This window comes from Heterostelium album (assembly GCF_000004825.1).
Source record: "Heterostelium album PN500 unplaced genomic scaffold PPL_scaffold10, whole genome shotgun sequence".
Classification (NCBI taxonomy): domain Eukaryota; phylum Evosea; class Eumycetozoa; order Acytosteliales; family Acytosteliaceae; genus Heterostelium; species Heterostelium album.
In genome coordinates, this window is record NW_008805072.1 from 1,367,828 (window position 1) to 1,380,853 (window position 13,026).

The 13,026-nt window shown below is 28.9% G+C and overlaps 5 protein-coding genes across 5 annotated transcripts; 3 read left to right on the forward strand and 2 right to left on the reverse strand.

Annotated features, from left to right (window-relative positions):
- Window positions 1–269: 269 nt before the first annotated feature.
- On the forward strand, window positions 270–2,351 carry amyA (putative alpha-amylase; the record flags this gene model as incomplete). The annotated part of the gene is made up of 4 exons (XM_020583281.1): window positions 270–292; window positions 712–943; window positions 1,040–2,166; window positions 2,255–2,351. 4 exons carry the CDS (start codon window positions 270–272, stop codon window positions 2,349–2,351), a joined length of 1,479 nt encoding a protein of 492 aa, XP_020429468.1.
- Window positions 2,352–2,586: 235 nt separating this feature from the next.
- On the reverse strand, window positions 2,587–3,539 carry PPL_12551 (uncharacterized protein; the record flags this gene model as incomplete). The annotated part of the gene is made up of 3 exons (XM_020583282.1): window positions 2,587–2,903; window positions 2,976–3,074; window positions 3,503–3,539. 3 exons carry the CDS (start codon window positions 3,537–3,539, stop codon window positions 2,587–2,589), a joined length of 453 nt encoding a protein of 150 aa, XP_020429469.1.
- Window positions 3,540–3,763: 224 nt separating this feature from the next.
- Window positions 3,764–4,324, reverse strand: PPL_12552 (uncharacterized protein; the record flags this gene model as incomplete). Its single annotated transcript, XM_020583283.1, has 2 exons — window positions 3,764–4,077; window positions 4,168–4,324. The coding sequence occupies 2 exons, from the start codon at window positions 4,322–4,324 to the stop codon at window positions 3,764–3,766; spliced, it is 471 nt and encodes a 156-aa protein (XP_020429470.1).
- A 674-nt stretch (window positions 4,325–4,998) lies between these two features.
- PPL_12553 (uncharacterized protein) lies at window positions 4,999–7,479 on the forward strand (the record flags this gene model as incomplete). The annotated part of the gene is made up of 5 exons (XM_020583284.1): window positions 4,999–5,161; window positions 5,255–5,374; window positions 5,459–5,623; window positions 6,380–7,333; window positions 7,430–7,479. 5 exons carry the CDS (start codon window positions 4,999–5,001, stop codon window positions 7,477–7,479), a joined length of 1,452 nt encoding a protein of 483 aa, XP_020429471.1.
- Window positions 7,480–8,716: 1,237 nt separating this feature from the next.
- Window positions 8,717–12,989, forward strand: PPL_12554 (uncharacterized protein; the record flags this gene model as incomplete). Its single annotated transcript, XM_020583285.1, has 10 exons — window positions 8,717–8,731; window positions 8,858–8,996; window positions 10,009–10,428; window positions 10,492–10,590; window positions 10,659–10,787; window positions 10,855–11,204; window positions 11,271–11,781; window positions 11,845–12,102; window positions 12,167–12,910; window positions 12,970–12,989. 10 exons carry the CDS (start codon window positions 8,717–8,719, stop codon window positions 12,987–12,989), a joined length of 2,685 nt encoding a protein of 894 aa, XP_020429472.1.
- Between the last annotated feature and the right edge of the window lie 37 nt (window positions 12,990–13,026).

Below are 13,026 nucleotides of genomic sequence, written 5' to 3' on the forward strand. Positions count from 1 at the left end.
GAAACTGAAATTTCATCATTCTTGGTTCACATTCCAGAATTATATTGTTCAGACAATTGAATCAGTCAGTCTTCAAGAATAGTTTATTGAAAGATCACAATGATTCAAGTGAATAACTATTCAAAACTAAAGAGATTTATATTGTGAATGGGAAATTGGCAATAATAATGATAATAATTCAATTTGAAAGTTGACACTATAGAATCAAATAATAGTGTCATTAAATGAAATACAAAAGAAAATATCTTTGACCTGTTGTAAACGAAAAGATGAAAACTCTGAATAGGGATTGGTGTGTTAACATTGAAAAAAAAAAAATGAAATCAAAATATCACCAATGTCGAAAAAAAAACATTGACCAATCTTTATCCACAACTTGCACTACTTTATTTTTAAAATAAAAATATCTGTCTGTTACTTAATTAAAATAAAAATCTAAATGTAGTATTAAGATTATTTAAAACAAAAAAAAGAACAAACAATATTCCTTACTTATTAAATAGTCAATCACTTCTTTAAAAGTATAAAAACAGTAAATAGTAACAACTTACTTACTATTATTAATAATATTGGTATTGCTAATTGAATTAGTAAAGTAAAAAGAAGTAGAATAAGCAAAGAAAGAAGGTTGAGTCAAAAAAATAAAATAAAGATGAAGGTAAAACTAAAACAAAAAATAAATTTCATTAGTTTATCATTTATAATCATTAGCATTTGTGTTGTCACATCAGTGAATGGTGGAACACCTCAAGAATGGAGTTCACGTGTCATCTATCAATTGCTTACCGATAGATTCGCACTGACCAACAACGCTACTACACCATGTCCTGACATCACTACCTATTGCGGTGGTACATTCGTGGGTGTTGAACAACATTTGGATTATATTCAAGGAATGGGTTTCGATGCAATCTGGATATCACCAATCGTTACGAATACTCCTGTAAGTTTAATAACAATACTAATACTAATAGTAATAATAATAGTTTATACTTATATATATATATATATATATTACGAACAATGTGTTTAACAACAGGGTGGTTATCATGGATATTGGCAACAAGATATCTATACGATCAATTCAAACTTTGGAACAGACAATGATCTTCTAAATCTTATTGGAGAGTGCCATAAGAGAGGTATTTGGGTGATGCTCGATGTCGTTGCGAATCATGTCGGTCCAGTCGACTTTGACTACTCAACCATTGTTCCATTCAATCAAGATTCTCACTATCATGGTTGTTCATCATGTCCATCTCAATGTACAATCAATGTATGTATAATAACTAATTTGATATTTCAACATTATATAATTGATATTGATATTGTTGTTGTTGTTTGTTACTCTCTAAAGAATTTCAATGATCAATCAGAGGTAGAGATATGTAGATTATCAGGATTACCTGATTTAGATCAAAACAATACATTCGTTCGTGAGGCACTAGTCAATTGGATAAAGAATGTAACAGAGTTCTACGGATTCGATGGAATTAGAATCGATACCGTGCCAGAGGTCGATCAAGATTTCTGGATAGAATATACTACTGCCGCTGGAGTGTACTCTGTTGGTGAAGTCTACAATGGCGACGTCGAATACGTGGCATCCTATCAGCCTGTTATCGATGGTCTGTTGAGTTATCCATTGTTCTTTGTGTTGCGTTCAGTGTTTGCTCAGCAACAATCGATGTATCAGATACAATCGATGTTACAACAGTACAATGCCACTGGATTGCATCAACAGTATCTCGGTACATTCATCGACAATCAAGATCAAATCAGATTCCTAAATGAACAGTCCGATATCGAGCTGTACAAGAATGCATTGACTTATATCCTGACATCCGAGGGTATTCCTATTGTCTACTACGGAAGTGAACAAGCATTCAATGGTGGAGCCGACCCAGACAATCGTGAAACTCTCTGGACCACTGGATTCAACACTGATTCCACACTCTACCAATTCATACGTACGGTTGTCCTGTTTGTCAAGCAACAATCACTCTATCAGTATCCTCAGATACAAAGATATGCCGACGACTCGTTCTACGCTTTCACACGTGGTGACACATTTGTAGCTCTGACCAACGGTGGATCAAACCAAGGTCAAATATCTCGTACTATAACCTATCAACCATATCAAGATGGTACAACTCTATGTAATATGTAAGATATCAGCGACAACATGTTAAAAACAATAACAAAAATCATTAGTTAACAAACAAACTAACAAACTAAATATATACAAATCTAGATTCTGGCCGACTGAAGATTGTATTAAAGTAGTAGATGGTCAATTTACTATTTATCTTGACAATGGTGAATCAAAGATCTACTATCCATTAGGTTAGATTTCCAAGTGTTAACTAGCTTGTAAAAACATCATTGTAGTACATTCATTATTTATTTAATAAAAAAATGTTTCATTTAGAACAATAATGGTAAAGTAAGTAGGTTCTTATTTGAAAACAATTTATCCAATTGGATAAAGGTAATATATAATAGTATAAAAAAAAAAAAAAAGAGATACAGTCATTTCTAATTTGATATTTAAAATACATATAAATTTATTTATTTATTATTTATTTATTTATAATGACATCTAACAACAACAGTGTTAACTATGTTGAATGATCTTATCAATGCTTCTTTAACTTTATTCAGAACCTTGTTCTCATTCTTTGGACTTGAACCCTTTCCTTGACAACTTGGATCAACTAAAGCAACAGCCATTTCTTTCATTGTAGTTTTGTTCTTGGCTTGGATTACTGAAAATCCACCAACTTTAGTTGGTCCTCTATTGTCGATGGTGATTATAGTATTTCTCTTCTGGTTGTTTGCCACATCTGTCATCTTCGTAAAAAGTGCAGAAAATGGTAGATTTTCAACTTCTCTTATAAACTCTATTATAGTTTAGAAAATTTACATTAATTGATTGATGAATTTCAAATGATGAGATAATATTAAATTATTACCATTCTTATTATCGTATCTTCCAAAGTTGTTTATTGGAGGTCCGTCGTTGTTGGCAACATCGACATTATCATCAGCATTTGATGAGTAGACTATCAAAACTAAAAATATAAAAAGTATACTAAAAGAAAGATTTAAAAATTTCATAATTATAGCTAGTTTTAGAAATTGATTGATTGATTGATTGATGTTACAAAAAAATAATATCATCCACAATGCCAATACTTGATATTTAAAGATAAAAAATATAAATCGTTTGGTCAACCTTAAGATTAAATTAAACACCCACCTCTTAATTATCATAAGATTTCAATCTAAAAATGAATGATGCACACATGTACACATTAACTACTTTCCCACACACACTGTTAATTATTCTTTGTACACAATAATTTGAATCGAAAATTAACAACAGTTGATATCGTTATAAAGGATAATCCCTTTCTATATATAGTATTCTGATTCATTTAGTTCGCTCTCAAAAACATTAAGTAAATATTAATAATAACTATATTATTTCAATATTAACAACCCATCTTCCAAGTTTGCCGAAATGACGACATCATTCTTTATATATTTCCTAGGGGATCTAGATACCAGTTGGTATTGTAAATGGAGAACTATATTTTTAAGTTACTTTAAGAAAAACAATAAATATTATAAAATCATTATTATTATTATTATTCTGTGATATGTTTAGATAAAAAATATTAGAATTAAATTAATAAAAATCATTTAAAGTTTGTTTAAAAATTAATGAGGTTGTTATAAAACAAAGAAATTATTTAATTTATTGACATCTAACAATAAAAATTCTACTTGTATCATATGAACGTATTGCAGCTTCTTTAATATTTCTTAATATTAGTTGTCTATCATTCTCGTTCTGTTTGTTGGCACACAGTGGACTTGTAAACACTACAGAAATACTATTTTTTTGTTTGACTGCAACGACTTTGGTTTGAGTTACAAAGTAACCATCTTTGGTTTTACCTCCTTGATCAATTCTTATTGGAGCATTTCTTGGTTTGCCACTTGATAGATCGTATTGGGGTTCTCCGAATGCTTTATCATAAGGTAAAAGTAAAATCTCTTTGGTAACATCTTTAAATAAATCAAAACATAATAACAAAATTATTATTAGTAATTTATATATGGAAATCACTTAATATTTTAATAAATTATTATAGTTACCTTCTTTTTTTTGATAAACAGGTGTTTCACTTGTTCTAAATATTGGACCTTGTGTAATATTAACGGTTAAAGGTTTATCAGTAAGTTCAAGTTCTACGGCATTACTGGTACTAGAAAATAGTACAAAGATAACAAAAAGAGCTAAGAAATATTGCATTTTAATCAACTTGATTTAATAAAATGATTGTTTATCTTTTAAAATATTATATGATTATATAATTGTTGTTTGTTTAAAATTTGATAATAAAAAAATTTATTTAATTAAAATAAATAATTAAGAATTCATCTTTTAATATTTTTAACTATCATACAAATATATTTGATCTAGATTTATCACATCAATAAATCAGAGTTCAATATATATATGTCTTTTTACAATCTAAACCCCTAATCTAAAAGTTTTTGTTCAAGTCAGAAACATATTATTTAAAATTTTTATAAATCAACATTAACAATTGCTTTGTAAATTATAATAAATGATTTGAAATTAGTTTAATTTCTAGAAATTATTATATTTGTCTGTTGCAACCATTATTATAATATTTATAATCATTATCATTATCATTATTATTTGTCCAGGTTGATCATTACTTTATTGATTTTCACTTTTTGATCAACACATTATTATTATTATATTATAAGTTATAAAAAAATAACACATTATAACTTTGATTGATATTAAAAACAGTTTACAAAATGATCACAATTAAAATAAATCTTTTTTTTTTTTTTTGTTTTTTTTTTTAATTTTTGGCGGAATTATAATGTGCAAGACTTATTGTCATTTTAAAAATAACAATATTATCACACAATTTGATATCAAAAATAAAGATGACAGCAGATAAAACATTCAATAGCTATATAGATTTAGGTGATCTTACAGATAAGAATATAGGTCAGCTCAAGTTGCTCAATTCTTCTGTTTTGCCTGTCAGTTACGATGAGAAATTCTACAATAAATTATTACAACCAAACGGTTTCATTACAAAATTGGGTTAGTATCAGTTAATCTCAAATAATGCATCCCTTTTGCAATAGTAGTTAAATAATCTAACTAAGTTTTCTAAATTATATTCAAATCAAATAGCATATTTCAACGATATTGTAGTTGGTGCTGTTTCTTGCAGAATCGATCAAGCAGGAAATGAACAATCATTATATATTATGACTTTTTGTGTATTAGCAAAATATAGAAGTTTGGGAATAGGTCTGTTAGCTTATGTTATATAACGATGTATTATATAGATGAATAAACTAACTCTAAATGAATGATGATATTATATGTTAACAGGTAAAAAGTTGTTAGAGTTTGTTGAACAAACATGTAAGAATACCTATTCAAAGATTACATTGCATGTACAAATCAACTCAGAGGCAATCGAGTTTTACAAGAAATATGGATTCACCATTGATTCTACCATTAGCAACTACTATCGTGATATCGAACCAGCTGACTGTCACTTGATGGTAAAGCAAATCCCAAAGAAGTAAACAAACAAACAAACAAACAAACAAATAATAACAACAACAACAAAGCCATTAAAAAAGAATAATCTAAACTATTATTCTTATTCAAATCATTACTTATTGTTTTGATATAACAAATTTATATAATATATATTCTTTATTTTTATTTTTATTTATTTTTAAAAACAACTTATTGATATAGTATTCAGAAAAAAAAAGCAACAAGAACAACAACAACAACAAAAACAACAACAAACTAGAATGAATACAAAAGATCGAACAGAACGAATACAAATTGATATCAATACCAGGAGTAACATACTTATTCTAAAATAATAATAATAGTAAAGTGACTGTTAAATATGTATCAAATCAATTTATATTATTCTGATATGATGTGATACAAATCAGATTCGATGGAATGAATAGAATCGATTCCAAATGGTAATGGAATAAATCCACATCCCTTGCCTATACTAAAACAGGGCATACAACACGAGAAATAGTTTTAAAACAAACCGTTGCAAAACTTTTATATTATTTTTTAATTTTTTTTGAATTTTCTTTTAAAACATGATTTATTGATGTTGTTTGCATTTTCAATTTCGAAAACTTAATCTTATAAATATCTTTATCTTTTTAAAGATATCTTTTATTTATTTGTAAACTTTATTTAATTATTTGTACATACATTGAAAGATGACATCTAATTCATCGTTTACGAAAGTAGATTTCTTTACAAAAGTAAAATCTAGTTTGGCAGGTCTTGCAATTGGAGGAGTGTTTGGATATGCATTGCAACGATCGAATGTCTATTTGCCATCGGTCATTCAGGGTCAAATGGACTTTAGTGATTTCACAATGTTAAAGATGTTCATGACCGCCGCACTCACCAGTTCACTCTCAATCACCTTGCTAGACTATGAACGTTTGTTCAAGGTTGAACACTTGCCCGTTATGTGGAAGCGTAATTTGATCGGTGGTCTTGTTATGGGTGCCGGTATTTACTTGACCGGTGCCTGTCCGGGAACTGTACTGGCACAGGTCGGTGCCGGTTTGCCATCGGCTTACTACACATTCTTGGGTGGATTGGCTGGAAGTGCTCTCTACTCCTATTGCAATTCTCTGGTTGAGAAGATACTACCAACTGACACTGCTGACAAAAAACCGGCACTCGATCAGCGATTGGGTGTTCCATTGGCCAAAGTAACGATTCCTTTCGCAACAGCGTTGATTGCCGTCCTCGCAGTCCTCGAAAAGTTCGTACCATGGACAACTTCCAGTATTTCCATTCTCCAATCGTTCCAGACCACCAGATGGGCACCGTACGCTGCCGGTTTGGTTGTTGGTTTGTTACAGATTCCATCGTACATCCTTGGAAAGAACGGTTTGGGAACATCATCTGCTTATGTCACCATGTCATCAAAGGTGTGCTCATTACTCGAGACCGTTTCATCGTCTTGCTACTTTAAGAAATTCAATAGTGGAATTCGTCAATTCTACGGACCAGCACTCAATATCGGTATGATCTTGGGTGCATACTATTCATCGCAAACCGCTTTGGTACCAGCAGCCGCTAAACTTTTGACACACTCGCCTCTCTACTACTTTGGATCGGGTGCTATTCTCTTATTTGGTGCTCGTTTAGCTAATGGATGCACATCTGGTCATGGATTAACAGGAATGGCCAAAATGGAAAGTAAGTTAAAAGTCAAATCAAATGAAGTAAACTAAATAACACTACTAATTAATTTTTTTTTTCGAAACATTTTAAAAGTTGGTTCATTTATTTCAGTTGCTGCTTTATTTGGAGGAGGTATTGCCACTTGTTATCTATTAAAATAAATATAGCTGCTATTTAAAACATTGTAATCATTTATTTCTCTTTTAAATTATATTTGTTAAATTTTTTGATTAACTTTTTCTTTCTAAAAAAAAACAATCAGTCAAATCATTCTTCTAAATCTGAACAATCAAATTAACTGAACATAATGTTTGCAAACATTATATGATCACATTCATCTATCAATAGTTGTTCAATAAACACATTGGCAATAGGCAGTATCATTAGATTTATAATAATAATAATTATCACAACAATAATCATGTGCAATATTGTATACTGTTATGCATTTGCATGCTGTATTAAAAGATTTATCTACAATTAAAACAATAAGCTACACTACTACTACTATTACTACTGTCATCAATCATTTTGTTATAGTTGTTTTACGTCGATTCATTTAGTGGTGGTGATGGTTAGATAGATCTATCAATTAATATTCTTTTACCCAAACAACATAACTCCAAAACCAAATCAACGTATTATTAACATCACTATCGAACACAACAAATACATTCAACATAACATAACATAACCTTCATCTCTAACATCATTATGATCATGTAAACATTTTTGTTTAACCATTATCAAGTCAAACCAAAGGGAAAAAGTGAATTGGTTATTATTAGACACCATGAAAATAGATTGAAAAATACAAACAAACAAGAAAAAAAACAACAACAAAACAATACTACATTTTTGATAATAAATAAACAAACTATTAGTTTAAAAAAAGTGTAAATTCAATAAACAACAAAGATATATAAAAAAAAAACATAATACATCATCTTGTCACACACCTACACACATATACATGATGATCCACAACAACCACGCTCAACAACTCTCACATTAACGAGTTATGTATTGTTTTTTGGGATAACACAACAAAAAAAAAAAAAACAGTAGACGAAAGTTGTGGTTTTCATAATATTTATATGTTTGTGTGTTGTGTTATGTGTTTGATAGATTATTTACTCAATTATCAATTTTTTTTTGATTTAATTTAGTTTGGAATTAAAAAAAAATCACACTACCTTTATTACTTAATCTGGAAAATAAATAACAACAACACAAGCTTTTAAGTAGATTGTTGTTAAGGGGTGATTGATGAAACACACACACACACACACATAAACACATATTTCTCAAACTAAGAAAAATAATAATGATAAATAAAATATCCAACAAACACAAAGAATTAAAAATCATTATCAAAAACTAAAACGAAATGAATAAATGAATATGCAAACGGTGAGCTGAGACTATTTGAATTGTAAAAATAAAGAGTTTCGTATTAGTTGTAGTTGTGAATATGCATTATTATTAAGTATATTTCATTAGAGTTAGAAAAAGATAGATTGAAACAATAAAGTATAGAACAACCAACAACCAACATCAATATTCACAAACACATCAACTCAACAACAACAACACTATCATCATCTTCCAATAACCTTGGAAATAAAGAAATTAATTTCCACTCAACAACAACAACAACAACAACATCAATATATATGTTTATTTTATTATCCCCAATAGAGTTAATTGTCATCCATATTGATAATAATAACAATAGTTTAGTTAGATTGGTTTTGTCATCTCTAAACAGTCAGTGATTTTATACTACTCTCTGTTATTTATAACAAGAACATCACGCAACAACAACAGCTTCAACCAAACACTATATTTTTAATTTTATATCATTTTTAGATAGATTTGGAATAATAATATCATTTATATCGAATTAGGCAATAATAAAAACTAAAACCGTCGCTTTACTTTACAAAAAGACAATAATTGCTTTTCAATTTATAAATATTATTTTATTACAATTATTTTCTTTTATACCAATTAGTATACTCGAATCAAAATTAATATTCTCAAATCAACCAACCTAATTAAATAATAAAACAATTTAATAAGAAAGTGGAGAGAGTGAGAAAGAAAAATAGAAGAGAGAGAAAACACTAACTTTTTGGTATGTTTAATCATAAAATCAATTATTTGCTTCTTTAACTAACTTTGACAAAAATATCCATTTTGGTAATAATTGGATATTCTTTCTTTACTAAAAATATTCCAATCACATCACAAAAAAATATAATAATTTAATTTTAATTTTATTTCTAATTATATTCATATTTATATATTATTTATTATTTCCATTTTTAACTTAATACTTATTTATTATCCAAAAAAAAAAATTACAAAAAATACTTTATTATAGTCGAAATAATAATAGTATTAATAATATTTGAATGAATATATAGATTATCTTTATTTATTAATATATATAGTATTTTATTTTCATTTATATATATTCATCAATTTTTTTAGAATATATTTTTATTTATTTATATAAATTAGATAAAAAATGAATTTATATTTTAAAAAATTTATTATTTTTATATTTATATTATTTATTGTTGCTTTGTGTAGTGGAGATGGTAAGTTCAATAATTAATAGTTATTTTTTTTTCCAGATTATTAATAATTATTATTTTTTAAAAAAATAATGTGAAATATAGTGAATGTAAATGATGAAAATAGTACACCACCTGTTTCAAATCCAAATTCATTGACACCAGACACAACAGATATACCGACACCTTCATCATCTTCAGCAACACCAATATCATCATCGTCGTCATCGTCAACATCACCAAAAGATTCATCATCTTCATCATCTTCATCATCATCATCTCATTCAGAAGAATCATCTTCAGAAGGATCTGCAGCAATATCACCTACCGTTGGAACCAAATCAAATACATTTAAAACTGATTTTCCGATTATCACCATTGTGAACACCAAAAAGTCAAACAATGCATCAGTTCCTTATGTTCTTAGTCAAATTCAAGATAATGAATCAGAGAGAAATTGTAAAGGCAAAACTTTTTGTACACTTGCCGGTGATCTCACTGCAAAATCTGTCTTTAATGTATCATGTAAGTTTGAATTTTTTAATTTACCAATAGATAATTCATTTATTAATTTCTAATATTAAATAGATGCAAGTGCTTATGATAAATGTATAGGCATGTTATCAAATATTTATTCAAGAGATGGTTCTGTACATTGTAAAATATCTACATACAACACTGAAACTGGTAAATATCTATCATTTAGCATCAGTTTAAAAATATTTTTAAATATTAATTTATTTTATTATTTATAGAAAAAATGGTTTCAAAAAATTTTAATATAAACAAAAAATGTACAAATATCGCTATTGATGATAGATTTATTTGGATTACCTATGACAATATTTTAGAAGTATTTACACACGAAGAGGATTGCGGTGGAAGTAAGTTTTTGAAATACAATTTAAAATTTTATCATTTTATTAACAACTGTTTTTATTTTTTGTATAGTTTTACCAACTGATAAGGGAAAGAAATTTGTTAATGGTTCAACATATATTTTCTCAGATCCAAATTCCAGACCAGACAGAGCCATCTATGTTTATCAATATTCATCACAAGTACTTTCAAAGTATACTTATCCAACCAGTTTGAATTCACTTACCGAAGTCAGTAAGGTAAATGTTGGAAAAGCATGTCATATTTCACCAATTGGTATACCAGACAAAGTTTCTGTCAGTTATCCAGATGGTTTTAGAATTTTTAAAGTTAGTACATCTCAGTCCAGAAACTTTGAAGTCGGTGATTCTAGTACTGGAACCGACTTTTGTGGTCCATTCGTTCAAAATGGTTTAGATGTTGTAAGTATAAAATTATAATTAAAATAATCTTTATTGTCTTGTTATTAATATTTTATTTATTATTAGTTCTCTTTACCAAAAGTAGGAGGAAAACAATTTATTAAAATTGTACCTGGTTTGGAGATTCATGTTAGCAAACCTTGTGTCAATTCATCAAATGGTAGAATCGTTATTGAAGGTAGTACCGAAAGATACAACTTCACTTGGAACGATATCAATTCGACTTCACCAATCAGAAATATGTTGACTAAAGGCATTTACACTGTTACTATCACTGCAAGAGAGATTGATGTTTCGAATGTAAAGGAGATCGAAGTTTACCCACCAAATGATCCAACTCATGCCAATGTAATCGGTACATGCCAAGGTGAATCGTACGGTGGACTAAACTTCTCACTGCCAAGAGATCCTCATTTAAATTACACTTATGTCCTGGTTGATGGCAACTTCACCCACATCAATTCATCTGGTTTCTTTGATGGATTAAAGTCCAAAAACTACACTGTAAACATTACAACAGTCGATCAATATGAATTCCAATGTAACTATTCTGTTTCACTAAACGTAATAGAAGGAAGTAAGTTGAAAAAAAAAAACATTCTAAAAAATATTTTACTAATGACTTGATATCTTATAAAAGTGATGCCACCAAAACCAGTTATTGTTACTCAAGGTTCTACTTGTTTCAATAAATCGGATGCAACCATTACAATTATGAATTATCAGCCTGAAAGATATGTTTATAAATTGTATCCACCGTCACCTGTACCAATCAACAATGGAACCTATATTAATCTTTTTGGATCAACTGTTAAAGATTACAATCTTATGGTATATAATGCTAAAGCAGGTCTACAATGTAAAACAATAGCAATCATAACATTACCAGAACCACCAAGTAAGTAATATATATTAAAACAAACAGTTTTTTATTAATTTATTAATTACCAATTATTTCCAAGAATTCAAATTCCCATTTTTTAATATTACCAAACCACCTCAATGTTATGGAAAGAATTCATCAATGACAATTGAGGTTATCAAAGGTTTAGAATGTATTTTATCACATACCACCAACAAACTTATATATGGATCGTATCTCAGTGCAAACGGTACCAACTTTTATAGAAATCTACCTGCAGGAAACTATTCTTTAGAGTGCTTTGTACCGTCTCGTGATGGATCAATATGTAACAAGAAAACGACCTTCATCAACATCAACCAACCAACTCGTGTTCATCTCAATTCAACAAAGCTGAATCCCAAGTGCAACAGAGATGGTAAGGAGAATATGTTGCTATATGCATATGGAGGAGTACCCATCAACGGATCGTCCTACATGTTCGTAGGAAAGTATGCCAATGCCACTGGTCCAGCACTGAATGTCTCTTACTGGGTCGACGGTGTATACTCTGTCAATATTACAGATGCACAGGGTTGTGTAACCACCTATGACAACTTTACAATTAGCAGACCATCTGCATGTGCTCTGGTGCTGGATCAACATGGAATACCAATCAAAGGTGGTGGATTCTCTCTGATCCAACCAGGAAATGATTTAGCACTTGCACTAGGTGTTGGACTTGGAGTTGGAATTCCTGTTCTCGTTGCAGCAATCGTAGGAGGTGTATTTTTATATCGTAGAAGACAACGGGCAACTATCACTCCATCTCGAGCACCAAACACAATACCAATATATCTAGGAGGTAAAATCCAAAATATCGACAATTATTAGATAATTATAAATTTATAATATATAGTATAGTAGAAAAATATCATCATTAAATACTTATTTAATAAAAAATAATTAAAAAAAAAAAAA